Source organism: Chaetura pelagica, unplaced genomic scaffold (assembly GCF_000747805.2).
Source record: "Chaetura pelagica isolate M959 unplaced genomic scaffold, ChaPel_1.0 scaffold70, whole genome shotgun sequence".
In the NCBI taxonomy this organism is placed as follows: domain Eukaryota; kingdom Metazoa; phylum Chordata; class Aves; order Apodiformes; family Apodidae; genus Chaetura; species Chaetura pelagica.
Genome location: NW_009952265.1, coordinates 1,658,218 through 1,677,782, shown reverse-complemented (window position 1 = coordinate 1,677,782; position 19,565 = coordinate 1,658,218). Strand labels below are relative to the sequence as shown.

At 41.4% G+C, this 19,565-nt stretch overlaps 1 protein-coding gene across 1 annotated transcript in view; it reads left to right on the top strand.

Moving 5' to 3' along the window:
* RAD51B (RAD51 paralog B) overlaps positions 1-18,150 on the top strand; it is a 392,370-nt gene extending 374,220 nt beyond the window's left edge. Inside the window, exon 10 of the mRNA XM_010007683.1 lies at positions 17,999-18,150. Coding sequence (XP_010005985.1) covers positions 17,999-18,150 — 152 coding nt within the window. The remainder of the gene's footprint in view (positions 1-17,998) is intronic.
* Positions 18,151-19,565: the final 1,415 nt, after the last annotated feature.

Sequence of the window (19,565 nt, the reverse complement as noted above, 5' to 3'; positions counted from 1 at the left end):
AGCAGGAGCGTGGGTGTCAAAGTTCCTAGGCTACACTTCAAACTGCTACCATTAATTCACTGTACAACCTTGATCTAGTTGTGTATTAATTTATCTGTAATTTATTATTAAAAGTAATTATGATAATAACTTCTGCTTAATTGTTTTGTCAGGCTTCAGTAATGGTGCTTGTAAGTAACGTTGAGTCTTCTGATGAAAGCTTTGTAGAAGTATTTGTCTAAAGGAAAATACAGTCAAGACCAAAAAGCAGAACATTCTTATGATTATATTTTTAAAGAACTTATATAAAAAGAAGTGAAAATAGGAGCAAGACTATGAAATAGAAGAAGGAAAATCTGGCTGACACTCTCTTGAGATACTCAGAGAAAGAAAAACCCAGCAAACCTGGCATAGGGAACAACCGCCTTTTCTAATGTTGGAGGAGACCCTGTGACTGATGGACTATGCAACCTCCCTCCTTCTAGATCTTGGATTATAAAATGATGGCTCTGGTCAATCTGGTACCAACTGCAAAAAGAACCCCAAGATACATAACGAAAGTAAAGCTGAAAAAACTCTGTTTTGCCAGATTGCAGCAAAGAAAATACCTCTTCTATTAACAAATAGAACTCCAAAATGGAACCCCCCACTTCTATTTACTCAAAAGTAATGAGTACGGTGACCAGGCCACCTACAAAGAATAGCCATAAGCATGCTTCAGGGCACATAACAATTTGTAACTGAAATTCCTGACTGGAGTTCCTGACTATACAGCTATGTGAAACTTGCTGTAAAGGGATACCAAATCCCTGTTTGGATTGCTGTCTGAGTAGAGAGTAGATTACTGTAGTTTATGCTACGTAATAACGTGACTTCAAATACTGCACCAAAAATGAAGCTTACATTTGCATGTAAGTGACTTGTAATGTCACATAATTCTCTAATTTGCACACATTTGATACCACAGATGTGCAGTGTTTTCAAACCACATCTTATGAGCAGATGTGATTTACACAGCAATGTAAATCACAGCTTCCTATAGCTAGTTAAAGGGTGTAAACTCAAATAAATGTGAGATTTATCCCAGTTTGGTTTAAGACAGACTTTGAAAAGCTGTTTACATATATTTTTGAAAGCAATCCAGAATTATTTTCCATGCATATTTACACTGAATGGAAAAGTAAGAATCTTGTGAGTCATGACTCAAATATGAAAGGCAAGCTGTGCTCCTCAACAAGCAACACAAGCTCCACAACAAGCACACACCGCTACACGTCCCGGTCTAATGGATCCCCACATCATATGACATTCTATGTAACTGTGACAGTTTTATGTCCCTAAGAGTAGCTCTGTCATGATGTGGGTTTATAAAGGCCTTTTCCAATGATTACTGATACCTACATAATTTTGAAATCATGTATGAATAAATGGAATTTTTTTGTTGACAAGAACAATGTAGACTTTGTGCATTTCCTTTTATAAGTACCACAGCACGGGATAATATTTCTTACACTAGCATTGTAGGGATGTATTAGTATAAATCACTCCAGCATCCAGTACATCAGACTGTATAATAAATAATAACCACTTACAGAATTAATTATACCTGACCAATATTTGGATAGCAAGTAATATTTCTCTGTTTACCTACCTGGTCATCTTTAGGAATTTATATGGCTCCATAGCCATCGTATCTGAGTATCTCCAAACCTCTGAATCTTTTATGTACCTGTTCTCTTTACACAGGTCTGGTGCATATTAGTACAATGATCCCTGTGTAGGTGTGCCACTGAAGTCGTAAGATGAATGAGTAGCCAGGAATAACCTCAGAAGTCTATGACCTCTTGATTCACCTGCTGGCTGTGAAGAATTACTCTCTCTTGCATACATGGGAAGCTGAGTCATAAAGAACTAAAGTTACGTGCCCAGAAGCACATAGATAGCAACAGAGATGGAATCAGAACTCATGGTGTGCAGATCCTCAGTCCCTAGCTGGGTGCAATAAGTTACTCTCTCCTGTCTTCAGTGAACTGATTATATTTGGTAAAATAGCTAACAGTTGTTGTTGCAGTACAATGCTTCTGTGTTGTGTGTGAAGGGGACCTAGCAAATAATTGCTTATCAAAAAGGTAAATTAAGTGGGGAACAGGGCAGTTGCTTAGTACATTGACAACTGAACTTATCAGCCCTTCTACTAAACTGCCTCATAAATTTTGGGCACTAACTTCACATCCACATGCTGCCATTTTTCTAATTTACTATAGTATAACATACTTGGAGGTCCAGGCACAAAAATGAGACTCTATAGTGCTGCTCCACTCCTTATTTAATAAAATGTAATGAGAGAGAAAAGAGAAGGAATGGGGAGAATTATACATTTTCCCGTTAAGTTGAATTAAGTTTGTATGATACAACTCAAAAATCTCATTCTTGAAACGAGTAGGTGGTAAGACCATTTTAGTTTTCAGTTTTATGTTGACAGTGGACAGGTTGATGCAGGGCTGTTGTTTTAGAGAGGGTCTGGACTTTGCAGCTGTGGTTTAGGGGTTCTGGAACCCCTTGCTAGTCAGCATTGAGTAGAGTCCTCTGGGACTGTCTCAGAACTGATTTTCCTTTCCTCCAAATACGGTGTAGGACTGTGGAATTGTGCTATATTTAGCAGACATATAGCTTAACTTTCAGATCAAAACTGACTGTGAAGGGGTTAACCTAATGCAATACTTTCATAAAATTGAGGGAGGTGGAACTTAAGTCCCAAGTCTTAATAAAATGCAGGTGGTTTATTGTTAGGTTAAAAACTCCTTGTCTTAAGAATCCAGAAAGCATTTAAAAACAAGGAAAAAATGTGTCATTGAATAAGAAACTTGGAAAGGCAACAACAGGCTGTGCAAGGCATTTACAGAGAATGCAGCTTTCGCTGGCTGAGGCCTATATTAAAGTTCAGTGGGGGAAAACATAACATAAATATTAGATGAATGACACCTCTCACAACATGTATCTGGCCTCTGAGGAATTACACCTGGGATTGACTTTTTACATTCTCCTTTCCACCATTGTGACTTTGCTGTCTCACCGGCTCCCTGCCGAGTATTTCTGCCCTCATTTTTCAATCTTTCTGTCTTCTTGTTGCCTAGGCTGTTCAGGGACTCAACAGGGTGACAAGCAGTGTGAGCACTTGCAGTCGCAGTGCACAGATAAATCCACCATGCTTGCAGCTGCTTTCTGTCAGGGATAAGACTCTTTTTTGGGGGGAGGGAGGAAATGTCCTACTTTAGAACTGACTAATAAAAAGAAGTTGTAAAGAAATTGTTAATCACTGTTTTCTCCTCTTTCACTTCTCATCCTAAGGAAGCAGAAAATTTTAGGGAGCCTTTTTCAGTAAATTACACAGAATTTGGGTCACAGATTTAAGTTATTGCTCTGAACTTTGAGCTTTAGCTTCAAGCTCATAGTGTATTTGGAAACTAAATGTAGTTATCATTTACTAAAGGAAAGTGGAACATGAAGAATCAGAGAAGTCTGAATGTACTTAGGGTGGCCCAAAGTCTAAGCTTGCTGCATCATCATCCCTATAGGCCTAGTGTTGTGTAGGTGGGCTGGGTATGTTTGGTACTTGTATAGTGAAAATAGAAACTAACTGCGGTCCATAAAAACTCATTCTCCTGGGAGGAAGTCAGGCATTGATTTCCCCGGCCTTAGCCTTGGTGATAGAAATCAGCTGTCACTTCTAGAAGACCAGAAATAGTCCATGGAGTACCTGATAGGACAGGAAGCAAAAGACTAACGGGTTTTGATGACAGAGTTTCACAACTGCAGCTTAGTAGATGGTCAATCTGCCAGTCATTTAGTTTAGAAGACTGACACAGGAGATATGAACAGTACTAAGCAAAAAAAACGTAACTGACATACAGAAAAGTATAAGGCAATGATTAAAAATTAAACTGGTGGAGCTGTTGAACTTACAACCATGAGTATGTGCCGCCCCTTGTTCACATGGAGCAGAATGATCAGGACAGCTTGAGTGAGTAATTCAGAAAACCAAATAAAAATCAAAACCCTTCATAATCACAGCAGGAAACCCAAAAAAACCCAGGTTGTGTGCTCTCTGTGCACCATTGCACTATGTCCTTGTTACACTGTGCTGGGCCATCTGAACTGATGGGCTGGCAGACATAGGAGAGTTGAAGGAGAAGGGTGAAGTGTAGATCAACCATCTTCTTCACATACCTCTGAGAACAAAGATTTTTTCACTCCCAGCTATCATCAAAAACAGATGTAACTGTAAGAAGCGCTTTAGAAAGATGCAGTGGAAATGCAGACGACAGTTTAAGAGAGGGGCAAAGAGTAGAAATCTTCATTAAGAGTATCTCAAAAATAATGGTAGGAATCTTTATGTTGGCCTGAATGTGGGCCTTGGGGAATGATAAGCCCTTGAGGAAAATCAAACAGGACAACTCTCTGTCAGCATTTGTTAGCTGCTCCAAATTTTAGATCTTCTGTGGCCTTCTCCTTTCTTCCTTTGCCTTGTAAGACTGCTATTAATCCCACTCTTACTTTCTTTTGCTGTTGCCAGTTCCTGTTACTAATGTCAGCAGTTCTCAGTCTTCTCAGACAACCCTGATGTCATTTGTGCCTTGTTACTAGAGGGAAATAACCCATGCTTTCTGTTCCTTTCTGAAAAGTCACTGTGGCTCAAGCTCCAGCAAAGCTAGTCCAGCTGCTGCTCAGTGCCTGTCGAAAACCAGCAAGTCAGGCTGCAAAAAATGTCAATGCCTCTGGTCTCAGCACAGGGAAGTAGCCAAGATCAAAGTTAGAAGTATGATTTCTTTATTCTCTCATCAAACTGGCCTTTATTTTTTTCTTTCCAGTCTTAAAATTATTCTTATATCTTCTGATTTATGTTATCTCTGGGAGTTACTGAGAAATAGTGGAGAGATTTGCAATAAAATATGTACAACCAGGCCAAAGTGTTTTCAAATTAGCTTGTGTTAACTTTGAAATAAAAAATGTCAGTTTTTGAAAAACTCAAGACAAATGCTTTACACTAGTACTATGTAATACTAATCACTAGTGTTAGGCCTCATGGTTATCCTTGCACATGCTGCTAACTCTTCCATATCACAAAAGAGAAAGATTCTTCCTCTAAACAAACTCAGTACTTTCTGTGCTGTAAAATTGTCTTGTATTTGACTTAAATAACTGATAAACTTTGCATCCTGTTTCTTATTCCTCCATTGTTGCATGATGAAAGTTCCCTTTCCAAATTTCATTTCCCTCATGTATATTTATTTTAGATACCTGAAATGAAACAAAACATTCTTTGCAGCTTTCTTTATATATAAAATGATGCAGTTAACTACTTGTAAAAGAAGCAAAGATCTCCATTTAAAAGATGGCACCAAGACTGACATTGTGCCAATAGCACAGAGAACAGAGAAGATTGATTTCAGAATATTGACGAAGATCAAAACCTTTGCTATTATGCTACTCTCCCTCTAGCATCTTAGTGTATTTTAGGAAAAGGTTAAGGATATTTTTAACCTTATTCTCCAGTTTTTCTAATCGGAGTAAAGTGTAAAGAATGTCTACCCTAATTTATTTTTCTTCTAGTCTAGCCTAAAAGGTGTCAGGATTGTACCTTTCACCGGTGATCTATAGCTTTTTTAATGGGAATGAAATGCCTGAAGTGCTTACGTGCAGAGCAGCAGGACCCAATGGCCTTCGTTTCACAATAGGTTAGAAATATACTTAAAGGGCAGTGGTGCAGATGCCTCCACCCAAACCAGGGCTCAGAAGGGGTAGGTACCAGTGAGTACAAAACTGTTTGCTTTCCCTTTCCCTTGCATTTCCGTGGAATACTCGCAAACATTTAATTAAAGCTATTGTATGCATGCTTAACTTGGAGATATGTGTGGTTCCTTGAAACCATTACACAGGAGCACCAAAGAAAATACAAGGGAGTCACTGAAGGAAAATACAAATGAATTAGGAAAGCATAGCAACTGAAGAAACATTTCCCATAATACAACAGTCAAAGGTCATGAGATCACAGATGCTCAGTTGCTCATGCATATCTTCTATTCTCTCCACTTGCATGCTTGCTCCAGAGAGGGCAAAGATTTAATGAGGATGGGGCTAGCTTCAGCAGTTCTCACCCTTCCTCACACCCTACATCTGAAAGAGCATTGAAAGCCTCTTTGAAGTTGGAATAGACACACATTGAACTGTCCCAGTGCACACATACAATCTGGGGTTTTCTCATAAGATATAAAAATACAAGGTGACTGTTCTCTTCCGGCTGCCCTGGATGTGAACAAAGCTGTTCAACCAAAGACTTACTGACTTTAGGAGTGGAAAGATGTTTCTCCATTGCATGTGTCTTTTCAGCCTGCAGTAGCAGGCCTTCTCAGAGTCTGACGGTTTCTATTAGTCATTTCATGTTTTCTAGCTCCTTAAGAAGAAATTATTTTCAGATAAAACAGCACACTATTTACAGGAAGCTTGACAGGGTCAAAAAGTTACTGTAAAACTGATCCCTTAAACACATACAGTACACATATAGTATCTGCTCTGATGTAGATACTATTAGAAATCTGCGATCTCTGATTTGCTATGAAGATCTTGATGGTGATTCTGGAGTCAGATTTGTTAAACATGGTGACAATGTAAGTGTTATCACTTGTCATTAGCAGAGCTAACTTGCTTGCTCCAAGTCCCACTTAATCCATCCAGCTCACTACCCACAGCTTCTGACCTACTTAGTCACTTCCTGTCTTTGATTTTAGCCTTAAAAATTATTTTCTGTGTTGGCCTCTGGCTGCCATTTAATTGTAATAAAACTTCCTTGGACTTCCATTACTGTCAAGTACAACTCTTCTTACCATAATACCCACCCTTCTGAGTGCAAGAAAACCGATCTACAGCCAAAAGTCTGCCTCTTGTCTTATACCCTAAGTTCATTTTTGCTTTGTTTTTCTTCCTGTATGAGTCACTCCTTCCCCTCCTTCTGATAGATCGTGCTACGCTTTCTATTTCCCTCAGTCTGGCAGTGGCTGAGAAGCTGCCATGCTCCCCTTTACTGCAGAGATCTGGTGAGTCTTGTCATGTGTGCCCAGCTATCATATGCAGATTCAGAAAAAGCTGAACACAAAGAAACTGAGTTGACCAGAGGCTGGCACAGAAAGTCAGTGGCTCAAACCAAGACAGTCAGCTGGTTTAATATGCTTTTGCCTCTGACCAGAAATTATTACCTACTCTGTTCCCTTATACATTTCTTAAGAGCTACTTATGCAAAACAGAGCCCCTGTAAGCAGCTCTGCCTCTGTCTATGCCTCCCAAACCTAGCATCTCCACTGCTACTTTGGGGCACCTGTTAACTGTAGAGATGCTGTAAGCGTCAAGCTGTAAGCTTGAGGACTTTACCAGTTGCTCATTCATGATACAGTAACATGCCTTAGAAAGAGCCTTCTAAAGCCAGTTTATTTCTATGACCAGACTCCAATTTAAAGACATTAATCCAGTACAACGGTGACTTTTGTCTGCACAGAAGCACTTCTGACCTGGCAAGGTCGGTTGTTTTTTGAGCTTCTTTCATCACCACAGAGAGATTCAGAGATGTGGCCCTGTGCACTTTCAATGTCAGATACAAAACATTTCATGGCAGTGGCAGCTGTGTGTAACACACAGGAGAGATATGTTCAGTTTGTCCTTACGTGTATGCTCTCTCCCAGCTCTTTTTGTATGTACCCAGTTCTGCTTTTCCCCCTTCCTCCTACTTCTGTGCTTGTCAGCACTCACACTCTTTTGGGTTTTGTTGTTGTTTTTAACATATGGAGGTTATATGATCCGTCACTGAGTGCAGCCTTGTCCGCTTGATTAGCAGAAAATACCATAGGTTTTGGGAGGAGGAATTAGCCACAGGCTGTTCTCATTAAGCCTCTCCTTCAACTTATCTCAGCTCAAATTGTATTTTTGAACTGCAGTCACTATGTGGCATTGTAAGTTGAAAACAACCACTTGAGCCCTTTCCAGCGAGGCTTTGAGTAGCCGTGATAGTAGGCCTGGAGGAGAGATAAGCAGGGCATTGAAGTTGTAGTATCGCTGTAGCTGAGGGCAAGGAGTGAGTGGAAACATGCCCTCCCTCTGGCACTGCCTGGCTCTGGGCGAGGGGAGGGGACCGGGCCAAGCAGCTCGGGTTCACACGCGGTGGGAGCCAGCGGCCTCTCAGCTGATGACAGATGAGACTCAGGGCCTGGTTAGTGGGAAGGCTGTGATTAGACCTCAGCAGCATCTGTCTCTAGCACTAAAGGAATTGCTGCTGAGGGCTGCAATTTTCTCAGCAAACTGTAATTATACCAGGAACCTCATTCCTACAGTTTTTCTTGTCAATTTATATGCAATTTACATTCTGTATGGTTTGATGATCAACAACATCCAGTGTCTCCCAGTAAAGTTTTAATGTGGTAAGTTTACATTCAATAAACTACGGATAAATGAAAACCAATTTAAATGTTTTAGCAAAATGGAGCCAGCAGAAAGGCAAGATGCATGGCCTATTGCGACCTTACTGGTGTGCTGCAAACTCTTCTGGAAAAAAAAAAAAAAAAAAAAAAAGGTGCTGGGAAGCAGAAACTATGAATGGAGCAGGGAAGACATACCTGTTTATTTTTGTTCAGCTCATTCCAGTTATTTTCTCTCAGTTTCTTAGATTTATATGAATCACAGATCTTTTTTTCCAAAGGTAAGTGCCAAACTTTAACTCCTGGAAGCTGTCCTGGCACCCACCTGAATTTGATAGTACACATCCTCTCCATGCACTTATGCCTCATGACATCTTAGACAAGCCTGGTGGCATTTGCAGAATGTACCACACCAAGCTCTGCCCAGGCAGTGCCCCCTGCCTCCTCTCATGGGAGCAGCAGTGCAGACTGCTGGGTCACAACTGTGCCAGGACACCCCTGGCTACGTATGACCTGGGCAGAAGTTTGGGATATTGGAGACTGGGCAGGAGGAGTATGAACCTTACTCCCAAAGGCCCCATCTAAACTAGGATTTAAAGTTTGAACTTGAAAAATTAATTACTGTTTTAAAAGTTGTAGAAAAGGCAGTGGAATTTTGAACTCCTAATAATGCCTGGTAAGTTTTGCCAAAAGAACAATGTCAAGAAACAGTTACAAAATTTCTCTACCAGAAAAAACTTATTGTTTGCGCAGTTTTCACTCCATAGAAGCACATTTGCTATTAGTGTTTTCTTTGTTCAGAATATAAGAAGAAACAGTTTGGGTTTTTTGCAATTTAAATCCAGGAGACGAGGAGAAATATCTAAGAGTAGAGTTTGCCAACATAGCTGTACCATCTAATACTTAAAATGTAGACAAGGTCAAAATTATTCCAACTAATTTGTGTGCTCCTTTCTTAAGTTTCCTCAGGGCTTTAATGTGACTGTTTAGTGTACTTTGAAGGTGAATATCTTGTCTGTGTTAAATAATTTTACATCAATGATGTACTAATCTAGAAGAAAGCACAATTGTTCCTTACCCGCACGTCTGCCCTCCATCCCACAGCATGTCTGGCAGCAGAGCCAGGGATGAGAATGTGGCAGCAGGAACTCGACCCTTGGGGCTGAAAGCACCAGGAGGCAGTATGTTGGCAAGCAGTTTACTGTCTCCAGAGCCAAGTCTGCAGATACTGGTGGGAAAGACATGCATCTGGAGTTGTCTGGAATTGGCACAAACTGCTATGGACAAAGAGGAGAGAAAGGAAGCGTTAGAAGAAAAGTGGAAAGAATGCTTCTTACACATCTTGCTTTCTTTTCCATCTGCTTGTGTGATGTTGCTGTGAACTATTAAACAGCTGCAGTGCTGTGCCCCAGAAGGGACTGTGTTTCAGTAGAGATGGAGAATGATTCCCACAGCTAAACACTTTGGGAGCACCCTAGAATGAAAGGGGTGATAGGATTAATGTTTCTCTGGTTGACTGTTACGCTAAATGCACTCGGGACTGCAGCACCTAGGGCAGAAGCCAGAGACGCTATTCTGGCTGCTCAGACCAGAAAGTCCTGGCAAGCAATGGGTACTGCTGGATACTTCTGACTCATCCTTTTCAAAGTAGGCAGGTCTCTTGTGCCTTTTGCTTTCTACACAGAACCTCCCAGCTCTCTCGTGCTGGTTCTGAAAGTCAAGGAGAGCCTATTACTCAAGCAAAAGATGTTTGCAGACTATGATACTCTGTAGCCTGGGGAGATGAGGGTAGAGGAGGAGGACCAGGAGAAGGAAAAGTGGGTGTATTGCGTCTGCCAAGGGCTGAGCAGAGGAGTGGTTTTTTTGCATCCATTCAGAGGCTCAGCTATTTCCTGCAGTCAGCATGCTCCACCTGCTTTTACTTAACCATTTCCTGTTTATGGCTTCCAAAAACTTTCTGGTGAAATCACTTATCTGCCACTAGAACTGTCTTTACAGTCCCTTTTGGGCAAGCTTCAATGATTTTTTTTCTCTCTCCTTGGTACACAGACCTTTCAGACTGAGAAGCTGTGTGCTGTGTATGGATGTCTGCATGCACGTGTGTGTGCCATGCATTCAGTAGTTACATCAGGAAAGTATGTGCTCACTCAGTAGCTCTTTCTGTCTCCATATGCCCCTTTTTTTTTCTTCTCCTAGTGCTGCTTTTTGCAAACTTGGGCAAAGAAACAGGCAGTAGCACTGAAAGCAGGTTCCTCTTTCTGTAGAATAGAGAGCTCCAGATATTTAGAGAAAAGACTCATCCCATTACAAAGAATTTGTTCCCTGGGTAGCTTTTCCAAGCTTCTAATTATTTTCTAGCTTTGAAAACAGCAAGGCAATTTCTTCTAGTCTGCTGTTCAGTTTCTCAGATGTGAATGGCAAGGTGTGAGGAGAAAGAACCAACCAAAGAAAAATAAATCTCTTTCTTACAGTGTAGATGGCTGTCACAAGTCCCCATCTCACATTTAGTGTCACGTCTTGTAGAACTCACTAGAAAAGCATACACATTTCAAGTCTGCTCTCCTTTGCCATACTACAGATAACACCACTAAAATAAAATTTCTTTGTCACTGCATTTGCTCTTTGTTTACTTTTTGTATTTGTCTTCTATAGCAGTGAAAACAGATTCTTCAGTTTCCTCTCTGGTTCTCATGGTCTTGCACAGTGCTGCAATGTTTGGGTTGCGGTGAGGACTGCAGGGGAATGTTCCCTTCTTAAAATAAATCATGGAAACATTTCTGTTGGAATCAGGGTTTGTAGAAGTTTATTTTTTTTTATAAGAAGAGGAGTGTCAGGCCAGCTTTGACCTGACACCATAACCCTTTAAAGGCAACAGGCTTGGAATGCATATCAGTGTGTATATACTTACATGTATATGTATGTGTGTGTTTGTATATATATATGTACACGCACCAGTATACATGCCAGTTATACTGGCATAACTGAGCACTGAAATTATCCTCTTAAGAATGCTGGATATGTTGGCCTTGCCTCCATCAGACAGATCTACAAATCCCTTAACTAGCCCTAATGCTAGTTAGAATAAGGCAGGGTGCTCACTTAGTCTGCCGACTTAGGTGTAGAAGGCACAGGTCTGTAAGCACGTCCCAGCACTGTTGCTGAGCTGTTTCACACTTCTGTAATGATGTTCATGGTTTGCACTCGCACTCATTTCTGAATATTTTAAGAAGAGCCCCAGACCCCCCTGTAACATAAATATGCAGAGGTAGCACTTCTCTGAGGGCTAGGAGATATGTTCTGGGCATTGCTGATGGCTAGGCAGCTGTCTGCTGCAGGCATAGCACAGCACTGCTTAGATCAGAGTTTGCTGAAGTGTCCTTCAAGCTGTCTGTGAGCAGCTTTTAAACTTTCTCTTTAATCAGGGAAAGGAACAGTTGTTTTCTGCACAGAAGTGTCTTTCAGATTGGCCCAAGTGTGTAACATGATTACTTTGGTTGCCATCCAGCACAATTCATTCAATAGTTTGTGTGAGGGTACTTGTCATCAGTGGCATTTGCCCAGGGTGAGTCACACCCACCCAGGCAATGATCTGAGAGAGCCTTCAAATCTTTTTCATCTTCATTTTATAGGGTACAGTCCTAGTAAATGTACCACACAGCTCTTCCTACAGTGGCTCCTTTTCTTCTAACCAGCATTCAGCCCAAGAGGCAGCTACTTCCAAAAGACACTGTCTGGTTCAGTGCCCGTCTTTGTTTTCCAGATGTTTCTTTCACCACGTCCCTTTCCTGTTACACAGCAAATTTGGGTGCACTCAGGATATTTTTCCCTCCCTTCTCTGCCCCAAAAATGGAGGACAGATGCACTATATGAAAATCTAGCAAGAATGAGACCCTCAGGGAGAATGGCAGAGATGGTAGAGAACTGTGCAGGGCTCTTTCCAGGAAATGGGTAGAAGGTTCATCACATGAGTCATTGAAACCTTAGATTACTAAATTCTTGAAGAATAAACTGTCAGGAATATGATACTGGACAGCACAGTTGCAGGGAGGGAAGAAACTTCTTAAATAGCTCTTGTTTGTTTTTTTGTTCATGATTCATCCCTGAGGAAATTGCTTTGTCTGTGGCCTGGGACAAGGGCAGCGTGAAGGTGGTGCCAGCCCTGCCCCGCAGAGGCAGCAGGCAAGGTGTGCTGGGCTGCACAACCCACTGCTCCAGGCCCCAGAGCTGGAGCCAGAGGGGCTGAGAGGGCATTGGGAGCACTCCACGGCCATCTTGCCCAAGTGAATAAAGTATGACAGGGTCACTAGGAACATATGCCATCTGAATCAATTTGCCTCTTTTTCTGTATACCAGCAGGTGTAAGACCAAGAGGAAACGAAGGTATTAAAAGTCTAATTCTGAGCTCCTTTTAAAAACTTTGATTCCTCTACTGGCTCCAACCAGTAAACCAACTTGTATCAATAAAATCCGCCCAAAGCTCTGAATTTGGATTTCAGAGATGATCTTAAGATTTTAAGTGCCAATAACAACAAAAGCAGTCAGACTCCCTCCACAGCTACCTCCAGAGGAGCTGAACCAGCGTTAGCAGCAGCGGGAAATGTTTGCAGTAGTTTCTGAGTGTGGAGAAACCCAAATGTTCCAGCATGCTGCTGCCAGTTCCCATTTTGGTGAGTTTGACCCAGAGCATTTAAATTTTCAACATTAGTTCCGTGTCTCATAATGCTGTTTACGTAATGATCTCTCATTTGGTTCCCATAAATATAATGGCATTTCTTCTGCAAACCACTGCTTGTAAAAGTCAAGCCACCCAGTTTTTCATTAGATTGTAATACAGGAAATAAACACTCTGTCTGTAGGATGCACACTCTAATTTTCAGAGAATAGGGGGCTTTTTTTCCCCTTCTTGTGCATACAAAGTTCAGATCTCAGAAGTAGGAATGGGAAAGATCCATTAAAGCTTGCTGAATCTATTTCCTGCAAAATCGCAATGTAGTTACACTCCAGTAAATGTTCCTCAGACTGATCACAAGAGAGCCTATAGCTCTTCACAGTCAGAGCAGCAAGAATCCTCTTAAAATTGTAGAAATGGTAGATGTAGTTCTTGCAGGTCATCCCAGCACTGCTACATTTGAGGCAGAGCAGAATGGTTCCTTGTATTATATATACCAGCACTTTGAAGAATTCCATTTCAAATGTACCAAACAATAGGGGTTTCACCACTTCCTGTGGGAGCCTGCTCTGCAACCTAACTCGTTTCACCATCTGGAGTGTTTTCCTGAGTATCTGCCTGTCTTTAACTTTCTTTTAATTGTGCACCCGCTATTTCTTCTTAAAGGTGGCTCACCAAATGTTTGTTGTGTGAAAATCACGTTATATGGTAACAGATTACATGCTTTTTCATTTTTTATGAGGCTCTAGAGGAACCCTGAGAGATTGATGGTTTCTTCTCTTTGCTTTTTCTTCCTCAGAAATAATAAGTAATTAATAATGTATTAGTGCTTTTCTAGCCATTCATCTCAGCGATTTACAAGGAAAGTCAACATTGTTGTACTCTTTTTAGATGGGAAAAACTGAAGCACAGGACAGGAAACAACTTGCCTAGGATCATTCAATGAGCCCATGGCAAGACTTGGATTCTTAACCAGGTCTCCACAATAGTGCCCTACTTTCTCTCTCTCTCTCCCTTTTCTCTCTCCCTTTTTTTTTCCTTTTTTTTTTTTTTCTTCTTTTAAATCCAGTCCAGTTTCCTTTGGATTTGTTGGGAGTACCTAGGAAGGACAGGCTTTCCATGAGCTTTATTCAGAATTGTTATATTGTAACTGAAAAGTCATCTTGTTTTATTTAACAATATTTAACAACTACTACTATCTTTCCATGTGTTGGTTAAGCAGCTAATTAGGTAGTGATAAATAAAACCAACAAAGCATTTTAACAGACTGATTTAGTCCCTAGGGCCTCCAAGCTGAATTTCCTTGAGCTAGTTTGTGTTTTCCCAGTTGCCGGTTATCCAGATTGAACACAAAATATACCAAGCACACTCTTATCAGTGCAGTGCAGGGAGATTTCCTTCCTCCTCAGTGCCACCATGCTTACTTCACCTGTCATATTTTCCTTAGCTGTGGTTTTTGGTAAGCCTGTTTCTCAGAATCTGGATAGTTGCTCAATTATAAATCTTCCAATTTGGAACAATAACACCACAATCTGTACAACACGATGCACTGGGTAGAGAGTGATACCCACCCTGGCACTGACCAGGCTTACCTGGCTAAGAAGCAGCCTGGCCTTAGCTGCACAGAGCTCCATGTAGGCTGTTAGCAGGCAGGGCGTTTCTCTTACCTGCCTTAAAGCTTCTGCCTGTCTGGCCTGTCATTTCAGGCAACATCTTTACTGGGACTAGATCTGCCTGAGCACATGGTAAGGTGAGTTTTGTTCCTTGCCTCCCCACCTATGTGCTGACAGTCTGATCTGCAAGGGTCTTGTAACTGACTCTCACTGATCTAACACTGAACTGACAGCACCCATGCTGTGTGAGGTGCAGCACCCCATATGGATTGAGAAATGTAAAACTAAAGCTCTGGGTAGACCAGAGTTACCTCTGGGGACCGCACGTAGATGTTTCTGGCTGCTGACCACTTTCAAAGTGTGCCAGTAAGGGAAGCCCTTCCCCTCTGAGTCATTCCACCCACTGCTCCTCCGTTCCACCTTTATTGCAGATACCATGGAGCCAGTGTCTGAGGGTTTACTGAAAGCTGCAAGGCTGCTGTAGGTCACTGAGTACATTGTCTTTGCTTTCAGATTGAGTTTGAGAAATTACCGTCGGTGTCAGGCTTACGCCTCCTGGCCATGTGAATAGCGGAAGCTAAGAAGCAACAATAGATTACATAAAGCAGGGAAATCCCCTTCGGACTTGTCCCAGTCCCAGACTATCTCAAACTGAAGCTGATTTGCTTACATACACTACAAATAATTTTGCAATGGCTTCTGGTCCCATGCAAGGGTTACATGTGCTTGCCTATAATCATTTAGGCCAGTTCCACCAGTTGAATCACTCGGAGAAAGTAAGACTGAATTAGAACCTGTTTAAAAATCTAAGCAGTTTTATGTAGCAGCAGCCTACTTCAGGTAAGGGTGCAACTATGTAATGCTATTCCTCAAGAAATCAATGGTAAATGTTCAATACCTGTTGGTATATAGCAATTATGCTAGAAAATCTATGCTAAAAAGCTGTGTTTACCTTCGTAATTTGTGATTATGGATGGCTGATACCATTCTTCAGCTAAACTTGTAACTAAGCTTTCTATAGAAACCCTGTTTGGTGGAAAATGGACCTTACTGAAAACCAGAAAAAAGCTGTAGTATCCTGTAGTTGAAACCTATGGCCAGCTTTACAAAATCTGACACTCTGAGACTCATGAGGCCTGGAATTCCTGAGCGATGCTATTCAAAAAGCAGTGGAGTTAAACAGTCTTCCAAAATTCCTATGTTTTTTTTTAACATATTGATTTAACAGAACCAAACAAGTGAGCAAAAAAAAGATAGCATAGTGAAAATACATATTTACTGGCTTATTGCCAGCTCAAAAATGTATTTTGACTATTGTGACACTACAGAAGTCTTTCCATTATCTTTGATGCACTAAGAATGACTATGTTTATAAACCCAATATATCATGACTACAGAATGCCTAAGTTCTTCTTGGAGGCAGATGGCATTTTCTGTTCCCTTGCTGAGAGAGTGGGCTTCAGAGGTTTGGAGGGGTTAGTTGGTTGTTTTAATAGCATAAGAACATGAAGTTCCCAAAGGCTCACTAAGACCTGTTTCTTTGGAAAGAATTTGCTCACCTACTCTCTTTCCTAACTTTCTTTTGGAGTAAGTTCTCAGATTTTCTGCCAGCCCTCTCCCAAAGCTAGACAGAGTACAGAGAACTACACTGATTCTTTAGGCTCTACCAATACATTCACAGAAGGATATTCTGTACATTTTCTGGGTTGTCAAGCTAGCTGTACATGAAAATTAAGTATATGTGAGTCAGGATGTAGAATCATAGAATGTTTTGGATTGGAAGGGATCTTAAAGATGATCCTAGTTCCAACCCCCCCTGCATGGACAGGGACACCTCCCACTAGACCATGTTGCTCAAAGCCCCATCCAACCTGGCCTTGAGCACTTCCAGGGAGGGGGCATCCAGTGTCTCACCACCATCACAGTAAAGAATTTTCTCCTAATGTCTAGCCTAAAGCTTTAAACAATGTGGTAGATGCCTTGCCATACATACCAAAGCTGTTTGAAACAGTCTTAGAAGTGCTTTTGTCAGTATAGCCTGTGTCACTTGAGGGATTCCTTAAAGGTGTATTGGCAAAAGTGATGTTTGTTCTGCCTTCATTAGGGTTACCATTATTGTCAGTATAGTTATACCAGTTACAGTCCTATATGAACAACTGTTTTCTAGTGTAGTTGTTTTTCATATAGCTAACAAACAGGGCTAGAGAGGAAGGAAAACTGAGACACAGCTTCCCCTGAGGTCTCCTGTGCTGGGATGGAGCTGGTCTCAATGGGTCAGCTGTAGAGATCAGAAGAGGAGCAGCACACCTTTGATTAGGCCTGAAACACCGCCTGGGACACCTTGCATCACAGTTAATAGCAGCAAACATGAAGCCATGATGTGATCTGACTGATTCATTAGTACTTTGGATATTTTGGTTCTGATAACTATGTGTCTTTCTTCAGTTTGTTTTCTTTTCATCAGCTTGCAGATCACTCAGGAAGGCTTTAATTTAGTTTTTTAATATCTCCTTTAACAACCTAGAGTCCATTTTCTACATAAGGTGTCTAATAACAGTAACATAATGTCCTGTATTTACATAGTGAACTACATCCAAAAGAACTTTACATCCTGGTATTGACACGGGACTAAGGTTAGAAAAGAAACAGCTCATACTGGTTAAGAAGCAGACTCTGCTCTCAGCCTAGGCATTAGAAAGCATATGGGATGGAGCCATAATATTTTCTCTAAATCCAAGGCAATTTGCTAATAGTTGGAAAATATATTGGTATAAGCTGTGCACTGTTTAACTCTAGGAAATGCATTGAAAATAATCTCTGGTAGAGAAGACAGACCTCTTGCACATCTCATTCTCTGTTCGTAGTCACTGGCTACCAAAAAAACAGTTTTATTGGAAAACTAATATGATGCAAAGGTTCTCAGCAAGTATATTCTGACTTTTGGAGACCTCTGCCAAAGGATGGTAGAGAGGTCTGGGCTAGTCTAAGATTGGGCTCCAGAGCACAGAAGTAGCACCAGAAACTTTGCCTGCTAGAATAGGAGTCTGGGTACTGGTAACCAGAAGGACAAGCAGGCAGAGAGCAGAAAGAAGATTGTTATATATAAGTCAATCCATTTTCCACAAGTCTGCGAAACTAGTTCATACTGAACTCATTACCTTGATTTGTTTTGTGGATTAAACGGATTTCCAGTGGTTGTTCCCTAGAGGAAATGGTAACTTTGTGATCTCATTCTGACACATTGGCATTGAGTTGTCTGTCTTTATTGTGTTTTTCAGATGGAAAGGATCAAACAAATTTAACCTGGGAAGGAACTAATCCTGCCCTGCAGACCATACGAGTGAGGAGCACTGCCTTGAAAGATACTTTACTTGATGCTGCTTTACCCAGCACTACTGGTGATGCTCTGAGCAATACATCCAATCTATAGACAAGACCAGTGAAACCTGCTCTATGAATTGAATGAGTGACAACATTGGTTTGCAAACATCCGGTGAAGCAGATAGTGAGCTTTCTTCTTTGCGTGTCTCTTTAAAGACTGACTTTAAAACCAAGTCTTGTTCTTGATATGTGTGGAGCCATACTTAATTCTGGACTTCTGAAAATCCTCTATTTTGTTCAGGATAATTTAAGCAAGATAGTAATAAAAGCCTCTGAACAGCACACATGCTACTGAAGAACCACAGACTGCATGTTCCTTCCTAATTCACCCTCTCGCCTCACAGAGCTGGAGGAACTGACAGTCAAACACACAAGATGGCTTGGTGTCCACAGCCCATAGCACGGCAAAATGTTAGCTTCTGCTTTTTAAGATAAATGATAAACCCACTCATTGGCTTGATAAAGAAGCAGTAGTTCAGTGAGCTCTTATTCCTGTAACTCACCTGAAAATCATAAGTGGTGTAACAGAGTTGCTAATAGCCAGGCTCTGACAGTTTGGAGAACAGGAGAACAGATAGCAATCCAAAAGATGGGAAGATTGGTGTATATTAGAGCTGCTTAGCTTCCTCTGCCTTCAAAGCACTTTTAAAGTATTCACAACTGCAGAACCATTTACTCGCAGATTTAGAGAATGTATGACTCGCTCAAGGCTGCTGAATGCATTGCTGGATGTGCTGGAGTCAGGATCAGGTTGTACCCAGCTCTCAAGCCTCACATGCTTAGCTGAAAGCCATGGGTTCGGTTAGTGCCAATGCACGGTTGCCAGTGGCCTGAGAAGCTGGTTCTGTCCTCTGCAGTCACAGGGAGAGCCGCCCTGAGCAAGCTCTTGAAAAGCAGAGTGACCATACAGAAATATGGGAGGTCTGGAGTACTGCTGAATTGGTTGCAGGTAACCCAGCAGGGAAATCAGCTGCCCTTGGACCACCTGTAGTAGTGAGGCAAGCAGGTTGCCATCTGCTGTTTACTAGGCAGGCTTTGGGTGATGAGGGAGTTCCTGGGGACCACATGGTCCCTATTAAAAAGTACTGCACATCCTTACCTGGCAGCAAAAAGACCAGGAAACTGATGGGTTGTGCAGGCTGATGTCATGTCACTACCAGCCATCAAACAGAATGACATGGAGAAGGCTTCTCTGCAGGTATCTACTTACATGCCCACTCACACAGCTTTGGGCTCTCCTTCAACGAGGAAGTTTCCATCACAACAAGGAAGCTACTCTATTTCGGTAAGATACTTTTAAAAACTAATGTGTTTCATCTTGGGGAAGAGCAGCTCTCCACTTCAGTGTTACCAGATTTGTGCTTTGAAGAGACCTTTGTAAAATTTAAGTTTAATTTTGTTTTGAGTAAAGTGTAGATTTTCTTCTTGACAGTGCTACACTACAGGCCGTTCAGTCAAACCCTG